The sequence below is a fragment of the Convolutriloba macropyga genome, chromosome 1, assembly GCF_964194025.1.
Source record: "Convolutriloba macropyga chromosome 1, txConMacr16.3, whole genome shotgun sequence".
Taxonomy (NCBI): domain Eukaryota; kingdom Metazoa; phylum Xenacoelomorpha; order Acoela; family Convolutidae; genus Convolutriloba; species Convolutriloba macropyga.
In genome coordinates, this window is record NC_134468.1 from 40,296,637 (window position 1) to 40,317,606 (window position 20,970).

The following is a 20,970-nucleotide window of genomic DNA, read 5'->3' on the forward strand; positions in this document are numbered from 1 at the left end:
TAACGCGACACAGTTGAAAGTTGATCGGGATTATGTAAAGTTAGCAGATGCATGAACTTACTAATCCGAAATATCAAACTAAAAATGAAAAAAGTAAACTTTTTGTAAGAACTTTCCAATGATAGTGACGAACATTTCTTGAGATCATTTTATTCCTCATATCTTAGATTGGAACAAGGATGTTATAATATATTTCCTTCAGAAAAAGATTTTGAAAACTTTTTTACTTCAGAGCAAAGACCGATAGTTGCGATGACATTTTCCAAAGGCATCTTTTATCGGTTTACGAATTGCATATTTATGAACCGCTCAAATTTGATATCGAGGCAACCAATAAACAGTATACACAATCGTTTTGTAATAAACTTTTTTCAACTGAATATTGTTAGATGAATACGAGAAGAAAAAATCTGCAATTGTTTGATGAACCATGTCTCAAATCACAAATACAAAGACGCCCAATCAGACTGCGTGGTGCTAAATTGTGCAACAAGCTAAAAGTCATCGGAATTATTCTTTCACGGCTTGATAAAGAATCGAACAATGAAATATCAGAGTTCGGTCGTGGAATTAAATCCTATTTGTTAGGGAACGATGAGCTTACAAAGTTTATTTTCAATTATAAGAATGATAATTCCTTTTAATATCTTTCAATAATCTTTTGTGTTGGTTGATACCAGAAAAATTCTGGAGCAGTTTGTAAAGTATTTTTTTGGTCTCGTTATCTGTCCGTGCCTTTTCTCTTACTGTAGTAGTTTTGTTCATGAAAAAGGGGAAATATTTTTTCTTTTTTATATTGCAAATATTATACGAGTTTTTATTTAAGACAAAAATATCCTGTCTGAAAAAGACGACAGAAGAATGATTGGACCAATACAAACCACAGACGAAATTTTCAGCCCTTAAAATTTTATAAATGCAAAGTGTGTACAGGATTAAAATTATCAAACAGTGAACCAGATGTTTCTCAAAAGGTGATTTTGATTTAGGGATTTTGCGCGAGAATTCTGCCTTCCCTGAGTCCCACGTGAAAATTTCTATCACAGAAAACATCCGTGAAAGCTTGGGCTTCACACTCAACCTGATGTACATATATATAAGAAATAGATTTCGATTTTAGAAGTATTTTTTACATTTGTTAGAGTTTTTCCTCTAACAATTAAGAAAGGTAATCACGCTCTTTCATTTTAGTTTCAGTTTTCGTTTGTTCTTTGAGATTTCTCGTCGGAAACAGCGGTTAGTCGAAAACTGCACCCCGGTGAGAGCAAATTATTTACGCATATTTTTTCCCTAAAATGGCTTTATAATGGAGATTCTCTATCCGCTCAATTGTTTTCGCCGCTAGGGTTGTAGGCAGGACCAGTTGTGCCCAACTTTGTGTGCAGAAAGGGTGGTATATCGTAGAGGAGCTACAACTGCTTGAACGTTATACTTCCAACATGCAGGGTCATAAAGGGAATGGGCCAGAACGAAACTGATCCAATTTTTGTGTTGTATGCCCACTGCTAATTGCTCTGCAACTATGGAGCCTGGACGTAGTTTCCCAGCCTATTTTTTTTCATTTTTAAAAATCATGGACAATTAGAATTAATTTCAGTGACTTGGCAACTAGCACTTTTCACTAATGGTGCTAGACTAGACTTTTGGTTAAAAAAAACAGCGAAAATAATTCGCACAAATATATGCGCACAAATATTTTCGGCGCTAGCGTTCTGCTAGCAGGCAGGACTAGTTGTTCCCAACTTTGAGTGCAGAAGGGGTGGTATAGCGTAGAAGAAGTAAACATGCATGTTCATAAAGGGAATGGGCTAAAATGAAAGGGATCCAATTTTTTTATGTATACCCACTGCTAATTGCTTAGCAACTATGGAGCCTGGACGTAGTTTCCCAGCCAATGATTTTTCATTTTGTAAAAATTTATGGACATTTAGATTTAGTTATTTTCTTGTCAATGCGGTGTGCTCGTCAAATTTTCTCCCCAGCTATGTCCATTCAAAAATAGTTCAGCTATTGTATTTGAAATAGCTATTACTGTTTAAAATATTGACAGTGGCTAATATTGTCACTAAAGAGAAACACGAATCATAACGATAGTTTATATTTCTGTGTCTTTAATCTCCAATGAAATAAATTGGAAATTAGTTGCACTCAAACAAACTTGCATTGAATTATGAATCAGATTATTAAACGAAGAGCTCAGAGCAGTTCCTAGACTCAGCAGTTGACTTTTTACACTACAATTTACTAGTATCAAGCAGTTTTTAGTGATGTAAATAATAGAATAATAGCACTGGAAGCAACAGAAATGAGGCGCCCAAAAAGATTGTAGCGATAATGCATATTGTCATTAAGTTTTCCCCAGTCAATAGAGGTTAAGTCGGAACAATATCACTTAGGTGTAAGGTAGTTATGGGCTTTCGTAGATCAAATAACTCGGGTAGCAAGTTTTGATTTGTGCCTTTGAAGTGTAAACTGAAGGTTCTGTTTTGACTTGAAAATACTTCACCTAGCCTGCTTTTCAAACTTAAAGAGAACTTTGTGCGCAACATGTCTGCAGATTTTATGAACTCGGTTCAGATTTCTGCAATTCCTTCTGGGCAAATGCCTTCAAACTTCATAACATTTCAGTTGGCCGTACCAGTTAACTTCGAGTTGTCAAAACATTTCACAAAATAGCGAAATCAGATTTTATTGCGACATAAACAGTGTTCTTGACAAAGGTGTGCGCAATATTGAGTTCGTTCCGAGAAAGTGTACCGACGGCTGGTGAAAAGCTTTTATTCCATGTAGTCAGTGGGTTGTTTATTAGTTTTTCGAGACGTGTTCGCGAAGTTTTTTGCATGATATCAGGAACGGCGTTTTTAAGGCTTTTGGTGTGTCTTTTGTTGTTTTTCTTTGACTGTGAGAGACGTTGACTTCTTAACCATTGGTTTTTCATCGCTTTTTCTTTGGCAGTTTTCAATATTCTTATGTTGGTGCTGCCAAGATGTGATCAGTTTAATTGTACCACTTCAGAGTTCTGGAAGTTCAACTGAATTGTATCTGCGGTCCGGAAAGTGCAGTATGAAATCTGTCCGCCTGATCACCATAACTAAATGCCCATGAATTAGTCCTTGTTGGCAATTTTTTATTGTTGCTTTTTATGAGTAACAATACACAAAATTGTGGTGCTCATTCTGAAACAAAAGTCAAGCATGGTTCCTGATATTTATACAAACAAACATTGTAGCGAGAAATGATTTATGTTTGTATGACGTAAAATGCGATCGTAGCGTGATAACATTGGAGGCTTAGCAACAACATTGTGCTCTATTACGTGCAAAATTCAAGCTCGGTTGAATTCATACCTTTAATTTTTTTCGATTGTGACTTTTCGGTGTCTTCTTTTAATTTCAAAAATGGATGCTTTATTATTGCTGACTTCAGCAATAAATTTACTTTATTATGATTTAGCATTATTTTGCGAGCGTACAGCTGACTTTGAGCAGAGCTGCAAACACTTAGTTAATTAGTTTGAGATCATAAATCTCGGGATTAAGCGCAGTACTAAACTGCTACTACAAGGGTGCTACCCGGGGCTATCCTGGTTGCAATTACACTTTTTGGGGAGCACAGGCTATCCGGCGGGCGAATTTTTAGCTCCGTCTGCGCGTAGATTGCGTCTATTTACGCATTCATGTACGCACGGGTGTCGCAGTACTGCGCTTTCGCAATGGGGTAGGTGGGTCGGGGCGGTTGTGGGGGTTGAAGCGGGCTTTGAACTGGTACCCGTCTCAGTCGGGGGTGCTAAAGTGAAAGCGTGTGTGTTGGGTAATTGGTTAGGGCTGTGCGGGTTTTGGTAGTTGCCCGTTATGCGTGTGCCCCCAGTGGGCCTATTTGTTTGTAATAATTTATCACCCGACCAATCAATAACACTGAGGGCTATTCCTTCACCGCCGTCTTCCTCCAATTAGGACGTTTAATCAACCTTTCTCCAGCTCAATTAATCTTCCTCTTTCTCCCTCTAGTCCCTACCATGCAACAAATATCCCATGTATCATGCTCTGGGATAAAAATTAATTGTTACCCAGATTAGTTTGATAAAAATAAAAATTAGATATCGTTATCGTTCATTCCTCAACGTCTCACAGTTTCAAAATTATCCCTTTAATTAGGTTGGCGAAAATAATGATACATTTTTCAGGCGATATAAACATTTTAGCCTCATTTTGAAAAATTAGCTATGTGTGGATCTTAAAATGGGATAAGCGTTAACGCAATTCTAATTAGTCCATGTTTTTTGTTTCACCAATTCAAGGCGGTTTAGTATAGATCGCAATAGAGGTCACAATGGAGGGTTAATGTTGGTTATTATGAAAGAAAACAGTATGATATGTATTTCTGTTTAATGATCGATCTCCAAAAACTATTTATTTACCCTAATCACTCCTCTATTTCTTATAAAAGGACAGACTATGAAAATATGTTGCAATAACAAACCACTAAATTGAAAGGGCCATTATATGGCATAACAATTTTGCTAAATATTGTCATGCATGCTGAACTCCGTTCTTAACATCTGGTTAAAGATGACAGATGCCGGCATATTTTTTCATAATAATCAATGCCATAAAAGAATCTTGGCAATCATATATTGTAATTGGAATTTTTTTCGTCTTATCTGGAGCCATAAACGATTATATGGTTACTAAGAATGTTCTTCCCATGTTATTAAAACGCAAAAACTGTTTTATTTCTCATCTTTTCGATGTACCAGTGTTTTATGATGACCTGAATCCGTTTTGATGAGTTTATGTTGTGTTTCAGCAGCCGCATTTGATCCAGTCAAACCCTACGGCGGCCGCTCTTGCCCAGTACCAGCAGCTCTTACAGCAGCACCAACATCAACAGCAGCAGACCTACCACTCGCAGACTCCAGCCGCGGCTGCTGGTGCCGCCTTAGTGCCCCCTTCTGTGGCTGTAGCTGCAGCCGCTGCTGCTGCCGCAGGTCAGTACAATTTATGTTCTCAAGCTCATTCTTGTAGTTTCAAAATTTTACAAAATCAACCATCATTGGTTTTTGTATTGTTCTGATATCAAGTATTACTAAATAGTCTTGATTTACATGAAAAAAACGGTGCAAGCAAAACAATCATCATCAAAACCTGACGGAAGTAGTTGACTTCCCAAAAGTGTGGCAACAAAATAAAGCGAAACAAAACAGATTGAATTTCATTATTTATAATGAACATTTCTAAATCAAAATGGCCAATCAACCCCCCTCCCCTCCCAACTTAATTCCCATTAACAGTACTTGTTCCAACATTTTCTCTAAACTACTGATTACCCACCACTTTCGGCTCTTCGATACTTGATTCTCGGAACTTTTCCGCTCAGAAAGAAAAGAATATTAGTAATCTTTGAAAAATGGCCTTTTTATTAATCATTTGTTATTTGATTATTCCAGCTAATGTGATAAATATACATGCAATCTTTTACACTTCGCTGCAAGGACTGAAAAAACAACATCCATAGATATGAATTAAGTTTACTGTGCCGTTGTAGAATGTGAATTGATTGCAGGCAACGTTAGCAAATGTCACAGCAATGATGCAATCAAGAGAATGAACTAAAAATTTAGAATACAATTTTTGCGCAATATTTTGGAATGAAATATAAAATGATTCTATCTACATTAAAAAGATCTCATTTTTATAGAATTCAGTATCTCAGCCACGCAATAATTCAAGCTCCTCGACTGAACTGACTAAACTGATTTTTTAATTTTGCTGGAATTAAAAACACGCAATTATGAGCGCAACAAAATCGTGTTTTGCAATAATAATAATAATAATAATGAATTTCACTAAACCTGGTTTCACCAAGATTAGTAAGTCCCTAACGGGGCTTGAATTTTATTTCCCTCAAACACTGTCCATCCATATGGGTACGATTTGTAATTAAAATTCTTTTTAGCTAAATCAAATAGATATTCTTTGATTTCTCTTTTGAATTTGGGAGGACTTGAACATGGGTTATAGTTGGGAAAATCACGCGCCAGTGACATCGAATTGTTGAAGTTTCTAACTCGGTAAAAAAATAGATCGGCAACGCTGGCGATTACATTCGTTTGAGTATAAAAATATTTTCTCGTTTGATCGTGTTTTCGGATGTCCATTCCTTATTTGCCAAAATTGCTCTGCCTCAAGCGGAAGTTCTCTTGTCAAAATTCTGCTTAAAACTATGAGATCCAAAAAGACAAATTGATATGTGATCGGAAGTAAATTTACTGATCGAAGACAATCATTGTATTCTTTATCAGTAAAATGACTGTTTGATTGTATCCATTTTAAACTTTTTCTCTGAAGCCTTTCCATTTGCCTGACGATAGTTTTTCTGGCATACCAAACATTTGATCCATAAAACAAGATCGATATTTTGTAAGTTTTGACTAGGTTGCATTTGACTGACAATTTTGTTTCACTTGGAATTGTTCTCTTTAGATAAGCAAGCTTCTGATTTGCTTTTAGTAGAACAAAACTTAAGTGATGATCCCATGATAAATTTTCTGAAAAATATATGCCCAAGTCTTTGAAGTGTGTTTCTTGTGAGATGGTTCCATTGCTGGGAAGACGCAAAATTTGCTTGTTTTGATTTTTACGCAATGAAAATTGCACGTTTTCAAACTTATCGAAATTGAAGTTTAACCGATTCTCCTTGCTCCAAACAATAGCATTTTCAATATCTTTTTCCAGCTGTATTTTATCGTCTACAGTGCTGACGATTTTTGTGACATCCTCGTATAAATAGCACTAATTGACAATTATTTCTTGTAGGTCATTTATATAAACGCAATTTATATTAAGGCAAATATTAATTTTGACAATTTAAATTCTCCAGCTGACTCAATTTCATTCTGTTATTGTGACAGGTGCTGCTGTGACTTCAAACAACACTCCACTCGTGTCCACGTCTCCATCGTCTACCAGTGGGGTTGCAATCGGGGCTCCCCACACTGTAGGGGGAGGGGCAGCAGTGGCCACTCAGTTGGTGGACCCTAGTCTACTTGCTAGTATGCAGGTGGGGGCAGGGGGTGTGAACAATGTCAATGGAGTTAACCTGTCGCCTTCTTCCAACAACAACAACAATGTCTGCTCGGCATCCCCACCACCAAATAGCAAAGCCTTTCACACCATTGAGGTTAGACACAGAGATTCTTCGAGCAGATTATCTAAATCTTCAGTTTCTAGACACTTTGATTCCCGAAGCAACCCACGTGAACTACAGAAAACGTTTATCAAGTTAATGCTACCGATGTATTTTTATATTTGTTGTTTCCCTGATGAAACTATGAAGGTTGCCTTTCAATTTTTTTTTATAATTATGCATTATCTTGTTTGGGCTCTTGTGCAAGCCTTTACAGATAACCGTTAGTCACAGAATCCTTGCAAGGTCTAAGCAGAAAACCGTTCCTGCGTTGGATTAGGGCTAAATGGAAAGTTCTCAAAATTTAAAACAAAATAGAAAAGTTTATTTATTTCTGAGCAATCATGACACATCCGCCTTTGAAGTATCGATCTCCGATTGGCTGAAAAATAAGTAAGGGAAATCCTTGCTAACTACAGGTCGGTTTATTGTGCAGGTTTGTCGCGAGTTCAGCCGAGGGGCCTGTACGCGATCGGACGAGGATTGTCGCTTCGCCCACCCGGAACCACACGTCTCAATTGACCCCTCCTCCAATCGTGTGACCATTTGCATGGACTATGTCAAGTCAGGGGGACAAATGTGCCCAGTGGAACAGGGCGCAAACAACAATAACAACTCAAGTAACAACAGTCCCTCGACACCAGAAAAGTGCAAATACTTCCACCCGCCTTCCCACATACTAGTTAGTCACACCGCAAACTCTGCCAGTAATTCGTATCTTAACCAAAAGGATGATTAGAGTTCATTCATTTAACTAGTTCTGCCACCAACTGCGGTCCATCAAGTGCAGAGCACTCTAAAATCCAAAAATTTTGAAAACTGAATAACTTTGGGAAAAAATGATTAAATTTTAAATTGCTCTCTAACTAGATTTGTAGCAATTATATTAGGGCGAACGCTAAGCAAGCCGCAGGCTATGTAATATTTATGTAATCTTTCAGCAATAATGCATTGTTCACCGTTCAAGGCAGCGCATAGTATGTTTACAATGTATTGTAGTACATCAAAAAAAAACAAAACACCTCATATGTATAGGCGTCAAGTTTTTGCGAGCCCCAGTGGAACGCTGTCCAGGTCCATTTAAAATCGTTGTAGTTGTCGATATTAAGCTCCAATACCATCTTATCAAGCGCTTTAGTGAATCTATATCCAGTGGTTAAAGTAAAACACAATGGTTAAAGAAAGACCCTCCTGTCGTTTGAGAACAATTCGACCGATCGTAGTCGGCTAACTTCAAGCATAACTTGCATTCTAGGTTAACTTCAAAAATTGCATTCTCGTGCATCTGCATGAATGGCTACTAGTTGAAATAAAAGTAGTTTCAAACCAGTTTTTATTACTACAACGAAATTTATCTGCTGACTAAGTCGTCATTGAAGTTCTTTCGCTTTACAGAATGCATGTAGATTTTTGATGCAGATGTACACTGATCTGTAATTTTATATTCGTGTGTATTTCTAATACAAAACAGTGTAAAAGTATACCAATCTTTAATCAAACTTGATGTAAAAAGTTTAAAAGAAAGTGTTTTTCATCTTTAAAGTATTTTGTTATCCGACAGCTGCAAAGTGCATAGTTCAGAGCTGGATTTTGGGGGTCTAGCTTAAAGTTTATTTCACAGATATCGGCAGTTTTGACAGATTTGATTGCAAGACAAAAATTAAAAATCGATTTAATTGTTCTGCTCTGGCTCTAGAGCAACCATAGAGCTAGCAACCATAGAACCAGAGCTGGTCAACAATTTTGCAATTCTATTTTCTAATTTAACGCTAAATTGTGGGTATTTATCAAAATTAGGTCCAAAAAGTTTGAAAGAAACAAACATTGGGGTTTGTCATAAATGAGACGGTTGATAAACATCTACAATTTGCCATAACATTTCACAACTTTTTTAAAGTAGGAACAATTCTTTGCGCTTTGTGTCCTTCGAGAAAATTTACCAGATATAGCTATATTTTTTTATCGGCTCCATTGAATTGAGTATCCTTATTTTCGTTATATCTTTCACAACTTTTTTTTCTATACTCGAAAACCGTGGCTTCACCGTACTTCAAGTTTTTTCGTGAAAGGTATCATTCGAGTTTTTGCATTGAATTGTTCCACTTTTCTGGCGAAAGTATAATTCTTCATTCAAAATTAACGAAACAAGACTTATTGTACTAGTATAACCCGTTTAAAACTTGATGCATTTTTAATAACCGCCGTGAGCTCTCCTTTTTAAATTCGCTTTACATTTTGATCACATTTTTCGTTTTACACAAGTCGCGTTTTTCACTTTTGACTCCTAGTTTACCTCCCTTACTGTTTCAACTGAATAGATTGAAATTCGTTCACCCCCGATGCGGGTCATTTTATAAATTATTCAGCGATTCAACGAGTAAGCAAACGCAATTCTTAGACGTTGGTAAAAATCCTGGATCCTGTGAGAGCTTATTCACACTCACAATTTTTCTTAGTTGCATTAATTTTTCTAAAATTGGGTTTAAAATTTTCCCCTTTGTTACGATTATGACATCTTAAAGTAATTTTTACGTGCTTTTGATTGCTAGAAATAGATTATAAAATGTTTGCGATCCTGAATTTATTTTTGTTACTATCATTTTAAAGCAGTTAGTCTAGGTTAGTTTCAATATTATGGATCAGCTGTCTATGAATTTTTTGTTGCTTGCAGAAATTTTGTTAAATAAAAAATTGGCTAAATTTTTATACAATTTTGCTGATTTTATGAATCTAAAAAAATGTCTAAGCGTAATGAGTCGATGGAACTGTAGTTTCATCTTTTTCTCAGCAAAGCTTTCGAACAATAGATATGTGGTGAATTTTGAACAGCTGCATTTATGTGACCATTAGCTGAACTCCATTTATCTAAAAGTTTTGATCAGCTCGAAAATGTTGTAAGACGAAAAGACTCGGCAAGATAGCCTCTTTTTAAATAGAAAGCCAAGATTGCATTTGTTTCAAGCATTGGAAATTAACATTATTTGTTAATGCGCGCAACTTACTGCAAGACTTCTTGTTTAAACTTTTAACAGGTTGCAAAACTTAAGCCATTTGTAGTGCAAAAGGAGCAATTTTGTACATGTACCAGCAAAAATGGCAGCGCACAGAGTGATCCAAAGTTTTTGCCTAGAAAAGCGTAGCGCAATGATGAATCGTTGGCATTTGAGTGTTCTTGTCCTTGAACGACCTCTTCGCAGGTCAGAATCAGAATATCTAATTAGTGTTTTCTTTGTAAACTGTTATCCATTTGGTTATTGCGTTTCTACTTGAACTTTTGAGGTCTCTGACTGGATTATTTTCCCAAGCCCGTGGCAGTTAAATCCTGTGGCAGTTAAATCGGGCTAAATTACTATCATAAATTTGGAGTATCATAAATAGGCTCTAACTTTGATCAATGACATTGTTAAAACTACCTTTTATTACTGCTCACAGACCCTGTTAAGTTGACGATCTAATATTTTGCTAATTTGATCGGTCGGGCAAAATTCAAATAAAGTTTATGCTCCATGCCATTTGGCGCTCTTAGTAGTGCCCTAAACTTGCAATTGTTTATTTTCACAACTGCTCGTTTACAGCGGGTGATATATACAAAATACCGTCGAGCAATTTGAAAGGAAATTGAATAATTGTGGGGGCTATTTAGCGGGACTTGTTTCAACTTTTTCCATAATATTTTCCTTACCCATTCAGTCATCAAATTAGGGAAACTTGTGACAGTGTTTGGTCTAGGAATTTGGAATTAGATCCCTAGGAAAGAGAGTCGTTCGGACAAATGTGGCATTAATTGTTTCTGAGTTTTGATTCAACTTACTCAAGCTCAAATTGCCTTTCTGTCATGCTGCTTTCATTTACTTGCCTCTTTGTTTCTCTATCGCCCAAAGCCAACCAAACCTTCCAGGGTTAAAGCGCCCTCCGTTCACTGATTGCTGTAACTGCGGGTGTGTCACTTTATGACAAAACTTGTGTAAAAAAGATCATTTTTATATCGCTTTTGCTCTCTTCTCTAATCTCCACATGATGTTATCAAATTAGGTTGTTTCACATTTTGTCTAAAATTTTCGAATTTTAAAAGTCAAGCTGCACCTGAATTCAACTCCTAACTTTGTCGCAAAAATTATGCCACAAGTACTTGAGGCTGAATTTTTATGATTTTGAGCAATAACAACACAAAAAATTATATCAGGGGTTTATATTGTATATCTGTCTAGATAACGTTGGCCAAGTGCAAGCATTCAATCATTTGCTGATACCGTCGGGTTCTGCCATAGTTAGCTTTAGGGTATTATTTATATTCAACATAAATATTATATAATTTTATAACTATTTCTGTACAATTGGGCGTTGCTAAAGGCATTCTATATTGCCTCTGTTTATGAATTTAGCAATATTTAATTGTCATAAAATGGAACCTATCCTATCCCTCCTAAAAAGTGAAGTGTAACAATATTTTATTGTCCTCGCTTCGATTTTATCACATTTTAGTCACGAAGTATTTAAATCCAGATCAACCTATCGGTCCTCGTTGTCACAACCCTCGACCATTTCGTTTGCTTTTTTTGTTGAGATTCAACAAGGGATTTGAAAATGTCATTGCAAGGGAAATTTACAGGCAGTTTTACAAGGGTTTCAAAGTTTTTATGTTCTTGAATGACTCTGTCATATGGGACTTCCCTCAAACCTATATTTATTGCTAATTTTTATACTTGTTTTTTTAAGAAATCTGGTTTTAATAATCTGATAGTTTTTTTGGTTGTTCAGCACCAGCAACATTCTATGTTTTGAGAGTTCCGGTAGAAATTAGTTGTGCCGCAGCAGCATTATTCGACACTGCTAAAAAGATTGAATAAATCATATTGGTTTGTTGAGACAAACTTTTCGGCAAGGTGACAGGCCGATGGCCTATTTGATGTTCTCTCGTCATGTGAAGTGGAGAAATAAATGTATCGCTTTTGATCATTCAGAAAAGTTATTTTTGTGTTGTTTTCCAGGAGCGATTCCAGAACGGGGCTGTGATGCAACAGCAACAACAACAGTTGGCCGCTGCAGCTCAGTTAGCACAACAACAGGCGAACAACAATGGACAGAGTCCTCTCTTCACCTTCCAGTCGCCCCTAAATATCCAGGTACCTGTCTCACTCCTCAACTAACAGACAGCATATATATATATATATTATGTAACAAATTATACAACACCCATGAGTGTTACTGTAACTGGTTGCGCAATAGTTGTTCCTCAAGTTGATGTTTCTTTCTATCCATTCGTTTCATTGCGTCTCTCTTCAGCTTGGCTCTTTATTGCTTACATATCGAGTCAGTATTGCACTTAAATATTCTCAACCATTGTCTTTATTCTACCCCTGAAAATAGGTAGAAACTTTTCATTGGGTGAAAATAGCCTGTCGTCTCATATAGGGGACAAGAGAAAATCCGTTCTTGTTTTTCTGTCCAGCTTAAATACCACTTCGCCTTTTTTTGCTTGATATCAAATTTCAACATACAAAAATGATATGTGATTAAATTGAATCGATTCTACTCTTACGATATAACGAAAATGCTAAATGTTTGTTTGACCTGAGCGGCCCTGTTTGTGGATTGTTCTTCCTGTTTTCCCCCCACTCTACGACCATCCAAGGAATTTTTTTTACCTCTATAGTGATCTGAATTACCATGCCATTTTCTAAACGTAAATCTCTTAAGCTGTTGAAACTTTGCTTTTTATTTTTGGCATCAGCTGCCGATTTGCCATCTCAAATTTTATAAAAAAGATTTTGAAAAGCTATTTAGGAACACTTTATAATCTTTGAAAGCATGAAATCTGAAATTTTGTTTCGGTTTGTTTCACTGATCTCGTTTCAGAATTGTTTACCGTTGATTGTTTTTAGGTAAAACAAAGGTTTCAATTGCATAAGAAAGGCGACAATCGTCTCTAAATTAGTACTGCAAAAACAGTTCGGATTTTTTTTAGTAAATCTACATAGTTCAGGTATTTCTTTATTTTTCAAACATTCTATGGAAACAACGCTGTTTTTTTCATCCTGACTGAAATTGTTCGATCTAGCAATAGGTTGTCGGACTTTTCTATTCCCATTATTATGCTGTCTCCCAGTGACCTTCATCTCATTTTATTTCACGCAAGGTTTTTGCAGAAATAACATTGCAGTTTATGCTAGTTTTACAAATCTTTGATTATCAGAAAATTTAATCTAGGGAATTTTCAATTGCAAATAAATCTCTTCAGCTCTAGCTTTTCAAAAATTCGCCTTTTGTCTTAAAAGGAACATAAAATTTTGAGCTTTTGAGCACAGGCCAAAGATTTGATGATATTTATTTCCGACTGGCTGTTTGAGAAAATCTGGGATAGCATAGACCTGCACTGTTATAAAAATGACTATTATGAAAGGAGTTGAAAAAAATGTTTTTGTGAAACTTTTTTTTGGATGTCAAGTTTTTGTGTTGCCTAAATTGTTCTAAAAGCTTCTGAGTTGTCCTGGAATAACTTTCAAGTTAAAAGCATTATCCTCAGTCAGCTATCACTAGCTGTACTACTAAATAAAACAAAAACAGTCCGAAGAAAATTAGCGTGAATTGTTGAACAAAATGGTTTTTATTAGTGCAGCCGTGGAAAACTTTTTAAAATTTTACCCAGATGAACAGATGTCTAATTTCAAAACAAGTGTAGATAATCGGCAATGCTTTAAGTCAACTTGGACAATTAAATTCACCTATTTTCGATCAATATTTTGAAATACAAGCATGCAAAGTCATTTTGCGCAAACAATTTTTAATAGCTGTTAGTCATTCATAACTGGAAAAGTTCCTAGATATTTTGCTTGGAGCGAGCGCACTATTATAAAATAATACTGCTACATAATTGCATTTAAGACTTTGCACGCCTGTATTTATCTGCTATCTCTCTTCTCCTGTGCTGCTCTTCTGTCGTGAGTGGGCAAATCATATCAATTCACTGTACATAGTTGTGTCGTCTATGATTTTGGGTTGACAGACAATGTCAAGACAATGTCTACTCAATGCCATCATACCTCTGGTTAAATAAAAACCCTGGCCCAATCAATAATGTACCATCGTGTTTCAAGTCTGTAGTTTTGAGCTTCAAGACAAAAATTCAGACTATTGTATTTGAGATTTGTCATGAATACCCAAATTTTCAACTGTTCTGCAGTGGTGATAAAATAATGAGCATATGCAAATTATTCAGACAGTTTATGGGTTAATTTCTTATCTGAGCCTAATTACCCGTCACTGAGGTAGTTGTTGACCATCAACTTTAAAAATATATCGGCATGTTAACCTCTGAATTCCACACTTGACCTCTCTCAGATTCCCACAATTATAATAATAATTGCCAAACATAAAGATTAGGTTTAATATTCTCCTTTCTGTACAGTTTAGAATGCATAGTTTTGTAAATGAGTATTTGGGTAGGGTGGCATTGGGTAGAATGTCATGGAATGGCCCACATTGACTAAGATGGTGGGCCTGCTTCACTCGCTCTGCGCGCCGCCTTACTACTCTAATCCATGTGGCTGTTTTGTCGTGTTGTTTTCTGCTAGCTAGTCGCTATTTCATCTTAATCGGGCGGGTGATTATTAGGTATTAAAATACGTGGCCTATGTTAGGTGGAAAGTTTGTGTTGTAATTTTAACTCCGGAAATTTGGGAAATGTGGTCTTGCATCCTTTGTTTTCAATATTTCAAATTATTAATCCAGAAGAGAAGATATTTTGGTACCAGTTATATTTATTGCGATTGTTAAATTTGCTATTTCATCGCAAACGTTACGTGTGTTCCTCTCTTTTCTTTGCACATGCATTATGGTGTACCACATGCATCATGGTGTACCACATGCATTATGGTGTACCACATGCATTATGGTGTACCACATGCATTATGGTGTACCACGTGCAATATGGTGTAACAGAACTAGCAATCTTTGGGGAATTTTAGAACGCTCTAAAATTTTTGTCACGGCCTTTAAAATATTTGAAAACAAGAAGAATAAATTTCTTCCCGATTTGGTACAAAATGACACATGGAATTTGATTAATTCAATCAACTGAATCAAAGCAAGCGGGCAACAACGAGATCAATTAAGATGTGTTTTCAGATTGGCCAAAGAAAGGCTACAGTTCCAAATTTGTGATATTAGGAAATTATTTCTGATTAACTTCACACCTTAAGTTTGTGGTTTAACAATCAACCTGCACAATAAACTGATAAATATTTGGAGAATGATTCACAATGCTTCTGACTTTTTGAGACCAAGGTTGAGTTGAATTAACTGGCGAGGCGTCCAGGCTACTAACTGGGTGACGCGAAGCTTCTATATAGTTTTATTTGTTTAACCAATTGAGCTATAATGTGGGTGCGCGCATTGAATTCTTCGCTTTCAGTTTACTTTAAAAAGAACACACTAGTCGGATCTTGTTCACAATTTGAACTCCTCCTCTCCCCCTCCTCCCCCCCCCCCCTGCCCGGCTATGCTACTTCGCACACTTTGGAGGACTTCCCAGTGGAATAGACAAAATATGGGAGCTCTAACACATATTACTCATATAATTTAGTGTTTTGTGTTGCTGTTGAATGTTTTACCCATTTATTAATGTAATTATGGATTGCAAATAATGATTGTCAACAGGATCCGAGTAAATTCAATTCATAAACAGTTTTAAACGTGTTGAGACAGATAAGTAATAAGAATATGATTAATTATGGTAATTTTGCTTCACCAGCTTCGTTTGCTTTTATTCACTCCTTTGTTATGATTATTCATCATCAGCAGCAACCCAACAACAACATCAACAAGTCTTCCATGATTGCGCTTCCACCAATCACCACTCACACGGGTGTGAACAGTTTGCACCACCCAGCTGGACTCACCCATAACACCAACCAACATGTTGGGGTGCTGGCTCCGGTAACTCCTGCAAGCGTACCTGGCAACGTCAAGTTGGAACCCGGGGTACAGCAGGTATTACCAGCATCTATGGGGGGTAGTGGAGCTCAGCTTAACGCACAATACTTACAAAAGCTGTGCAATAATCCGAATGATAACAACAACTACATGCAACCAGCCGCTGCAGGAATTGCGATCAACTCATCTCACAAACGGAAGGTGTTTGAAGATGCTCGCACGGTGGCCAATCAAGCGATCGTCCACTCAAACCCCGCTGCTGCTGCTACGATGCTTAACCCCCCTGGCTTGACCACGGCTTTGCTCCCAAACAACCCAAACAGCTTTAGTTTCACTTCGAATCCCGCTGCTTTGGTACGCTTTGACCTTGGCCTCTGAACAGAGAGTTCTAAATAAACAATTCTGTTTTCAAATGCATCTTTTGCTTATCGCAGCTATCTTTCGCTTTTCTGCCTACTGACATTATGTTTATCTGCTTGTTTTGGTTTGTCTAGTCTGTAAATAATTAAGTGCTTGCTTATCAGTTCAGTCCTCTTTCGGTGTTTGTTTCATTGTCTGCCATGCTAGTGTTATGTTAAAATGCTTGCTTCCCTTGTCGAGTCCTTTCATGCTTTCAAGTCTCCAAATACTGTCCATAATTAAACATAGAACTTCGGTTGTAGTGTATGTGTACATTCATTTGATGTATTTGTCAGAACATTTTTTAAAACCAAAACTCCAAAAATTTTGGTTATGACAAAAGAAGTTTTGTTGTCATAACCAAAATCAAATTCCTTAGACGTACCTTTAAAGAATCTTTGTTAATCGGGGAAAATCAGTTCAAGTCATGAGCAAATCAACAAAAAAATTTATTAGAAAATCCCGTTGTTTGAATCATTTCAATATCTCATCAATGCTTTTTCCTGAATCTTCTCTGATCGGGAATTTTTCATGAAATGAAAATATTATCACTCATACACTTGTTTTTTCGCATTATTTCTATTCGAAACTAACTCTTTATCAGATTGATTTCAAACAATTTTTCAATTCGAAGAGCAATGAAAACTTGAACAAATATTCGGCTTCATGACCATAGCAATGTTTTAGGCTAACTGCACACCGGCCGCGGCTAACGGCAGCATGTTTCCAACATACGGGAAAATGTTGAGACTGGACTCGAATGGACTAAATGGGACCAAAATGACAAGTCCTGCGGCTGCTGCAGTGGGTGTGAACGCAATTGGGGGGTTGAATGCGGCAGCAGCGGCGTACAGTCCGTACGGAACTTCGCCGCAACAGGCATCGCCCCAGGCCTTCTTTTACAACCCACTCTACCAGGCACAGTTGTCGGCTGCTGCGGCTGCGGCTGCTGCCAACTCTTCCCAAGGTTCCCTTATACCCGCTACGAGTCCCGCATGTGAGCACTTGTTTGTTAATTTAATAGTTATAACTAAGAATTTGATAAAGGAAATAATTATGGCATTGGTGAAAATAGTAATTCTCAATCAATGGATTTCACAGATAAACCACACTGATGGTAATTGCGATAACATTTTTTACGCATACTTTTGGATTTTTTCAAAGTAGTGTTAGCTTGTTTCGATGAAGGACTCAAATCCACCTCAAATGCACTTGGAAGCAGCACAGTATTTATTTACTGTGCTAACTTCAAGAAAAAAATCAGAAAAATTTATAACTCTTCTAAAGGATTTATAATTTAAAAATGCATACAAAATTTATACAGAAATTCAAAAATACAAAAAAGTTTTGAAATTGTTTTTATGGCCAAAATCGAGAAACCACTCATCGGCATTCATACAAATAGTGTTTGTGTGATGTACACTGATGTCGTGTTTAGTTATCCCTAACCATGGCGGCGCGGGAATGATCAATGGTGCTCACTCGCCTGCAATCTATGCGAGCCAAATCCACAACGGACGTTTTGCAGCTTTCGGCTAGTTGCACTGACGACCACAACACAACCGCCACTCTACACTCTCTCTAGACGAAGTCAGATGTAAGCACAACTCATACTTCTAACTAGGGCGCATTGGGACCACATTTGTATTCAGTAATAAATCAACTTCTGTAATTGCTCTACTTTTGTAAAAAAAATATGCAGCTCCATATTATTGGTTAGGAAATGCGACGAGTTTCAGTAATGGTGCAAGTCTGCGCGCATGCTAACTAACAGTAATATGGGGCAACATCAGAAGTTTGAATGAGTGCGAATAGGGTCGAGCTATTGGCGGAATAGAAAACATCAGCTTAGCGCATAGAAAGATGCGCTAACCTGATTAGAATCATAATTTGCACATTACCAAAAAAAAAATTTTCTTGCAAGATTCCAACACAATATTGGAAAACGAGACATGATTTTCTTGCACGAAACGTTTTTTTTTGTAGAAATTTTCGTGCACAAAAATCTTGTACGATAAACGGAAATGACAAAGAAAAACACATTTTGAAAACTTTTTCTCAAAAATGTGCAAACTATAGTTATAAAATAATATGGTTAGCGCTTGTTCACAATACTATATCGATTGTGTTCTATTGACTTTTTAAATGTGAGAAATAGTTAAAATAAGAGAATGGACAAATTTTGGGAGCTGAATTGATAAAAATTATACGAGAAGCATATATTAGTTAAGTTATAGCCTTCTATCCCCTGAATCAGGCAACAATCAACCCCGTGCCCTGTTTGTCATGCAAGAGCAATTAATTGGGCTTTAGTCGGCTGTTTCAAAAGAAAGTACAATTGTTATCTTTATTTGTGCTCACTTCTGAAATATTGTAAATTTACTCAAAAAGTTGTTTAGAGTCGTCATCCCAAGAAAGGCGCGTCATTGATATGAGGAGTTACTGTGCATACAAACAAACGAATGATGGAACAAAGAAACATTTGAAATCTCAAGTGTCAACTCTGAAATCAAATCAGGACCAAGCTAATATTCGCATTTTGCTCAAGAACTAAGATTGTTGCAACTTGAAAAAAAATCGATACGAGATGAACGAACGACAAATAAACGGACCACATAGTTAACAAACTCGATACAACCATCACCACTCATAGACTTATGCACAATAACGGGACACAAGTGATACCGATTCCTTCTTAAAAAGGAGGATTTTAATATAATTGGAGATAAAGTGCTAGTTGGAAAAATTTTATGATATCAGAACGGAGAAAAAACTATTTTATGGTTTAGGCTGTTTATCGAAAGTAGGAACGTGTGTTATTATCTTCCGTTTCCATGGCGCTTTTCAAACTTTGTTGATGCTTAGCTTTTGGAAATGTTTAGTTCAGTTTGCTTTAATATTTTCCCCAAAATGTTGAAGCAGCAACCAAAATGTGATTAAAAATAATGATTTCAGAAAAAAATTTTGAAAAAAGTGTTGAAATAATTTATATAAGGTGAATACAAAATATCGAAAACGGATGATAACAATAAAATTTGAAATGGCGCCCGGATTGTGTGAAGATGAGTAATATTTTGTTATTGATTGATAGAGTATTACATGCGTAAATACATACATACATACGTCATTGGTGCTTGTCCTATCCTTAGTTTACCTTTACTAGTGTAAAAAGATTATGGTAATTTATAATAAATAATTCGTCTTTGTAATACCCCCTTCTTTTTCTTTCACTTCATTACAAGTAGTTAAACCTTCCAACTTTCTCGACAAGTTTTGTTCAAAGGAATACAAATACGTATTTTTTCTTATTGTAGTTAACTTAACTTTACCAAACTTTTGTAGTTTTGATTAACTAAACTGTTTATGATATTTGTGGTATTAATACTACTACTACATTAACTGGTGTTCTGCAAATAGTGGCAGCAACTTTTCATTCTTCATGTGTTATTTTGTGTCAAATTGGTGATTTTTTTGTATGTCATTTTCATGTCGTAAAGTATACAAAATTATCCTACTATTCATCACATACATTTCAAGTTGCTGAGCAACGAACATACTATTATGTCATCTTGGACATCACAGGTTACGCAATATCACAGTGGCATGGCGTAATAATGACAGATGATTGCGTAACTTGTTTCGTGCTAATTTATCATTTGACAGTTCGTTTAATTACATATTGATATTGCCCTTATTTTTGAAATTACGGTGAAAGATTTTTGTAGCTATTTTTCTTACCATCTTCGATAATATTATGATCTTTGAGAACTTTGAATTTATCATTTGAATTAAACTCTTGAGTCCAAATAAGATGCATTATAATATATTTATAATTGTTCCAACCTTTCAGGAAATACCAAACCGACGTTTTTGGTTGTGTCAAATTTGGCCGGTCGATATCGCTTGCGAAGAGATAAAAAATGGTAGCAAGAGAAAGCACTCGAAAAACAAGCGATTGTTGAAGAGTCATTTTCATTTTTTTTGTTTTTACAGGAGGAATTGAGGTTTAAATTTCTCGTTCGAGGTTCTCACGTTTCAAATACTAACTACAATAATATATATATTAATTAGATTTACCACATTTCAAATAGATTGAAAATTTGTTTCTTAAAATGTCTTAATTAACCAGAAAAAAAATCAGTGGAAAGCAGCTTATGCTCAAGAGCAGACTTACATGTAGTAGTAGTAGTCCAGACTTTATTTATACACCCTTTCTTTACACAAAGGTGGTGGCACATAGCATCTGTAGAGTATCTTCAGCCCTAACCGGGCATTTCAAAAGAATACGTCCAGAACACGCTCTTGATTTGTCGATCTTCAACTCTAACCGAGTACTTTGCTGCAAATCCATTAATTCATTCAAATAAAAAAAATATTGCAATCTGTAGAATATCTTCAGCCCTAACCGGGCATTTTTTCAAAAGAATACGCCCAGAACACGCTCTTGATTTGTCG

At 36.3% G+C, this 20,970-nt stretch overlaps 1 protein-coding gene across 10 annotated transcripts in view; it reads left to right on the forward strand.

Annotated features, from left to right (window-relative positions):
• The window catches only part of LOC142338988 (uncharacterized), a 239,736-nt gene extending 219,428 nt beyond the window's left edge, over positions 1-20,308 (forward strand). For 6 of the 10 annotated variants that reach the window (XM_075388638.1, XM_075388647.1, XM_075388631.1 and 3 more), the window contains exons 4-11: positions 4,807-4,987; positions 6,911-7,179; positions 7,622-7,867; positions 12,174-12,308; positions 15,982-16,470; positions 17,203-17,512; positions 17,954-18,112; positions 18,915-20,308. In XM_075388638.1, coding sequence (XP_075244753.1) covers positions 4,807-4,987; positions 6,911-7,179; positions 7,622-7,867; positions 12,174-12,308; positions 15,982-16,470; positions 17,203-17,512; positions 17,954-18,054 — 1,731 coding nt within the window. In that variant the 3' untranslated portion in view covers positions 18,055-18,112; positions 18,915-20,308. The remainder of the gene's footprint in view (positions 1-4,806; positions 4,988-6,910; positions 7,180-7,621; positions 7,868-12,173; positions 12,309-15,981; positions 16,471-17,202; positions 17,513-17,953; positions 18,113-18,914) is intronic. The other 4 variants (XM_075388664.1, XM_075388675.1, XM_075388686.1 and 1 more) reach the window with 4 other exon arrangements.
• Positions 20,309-20,970: the final 662 nt, after the last annotated feature.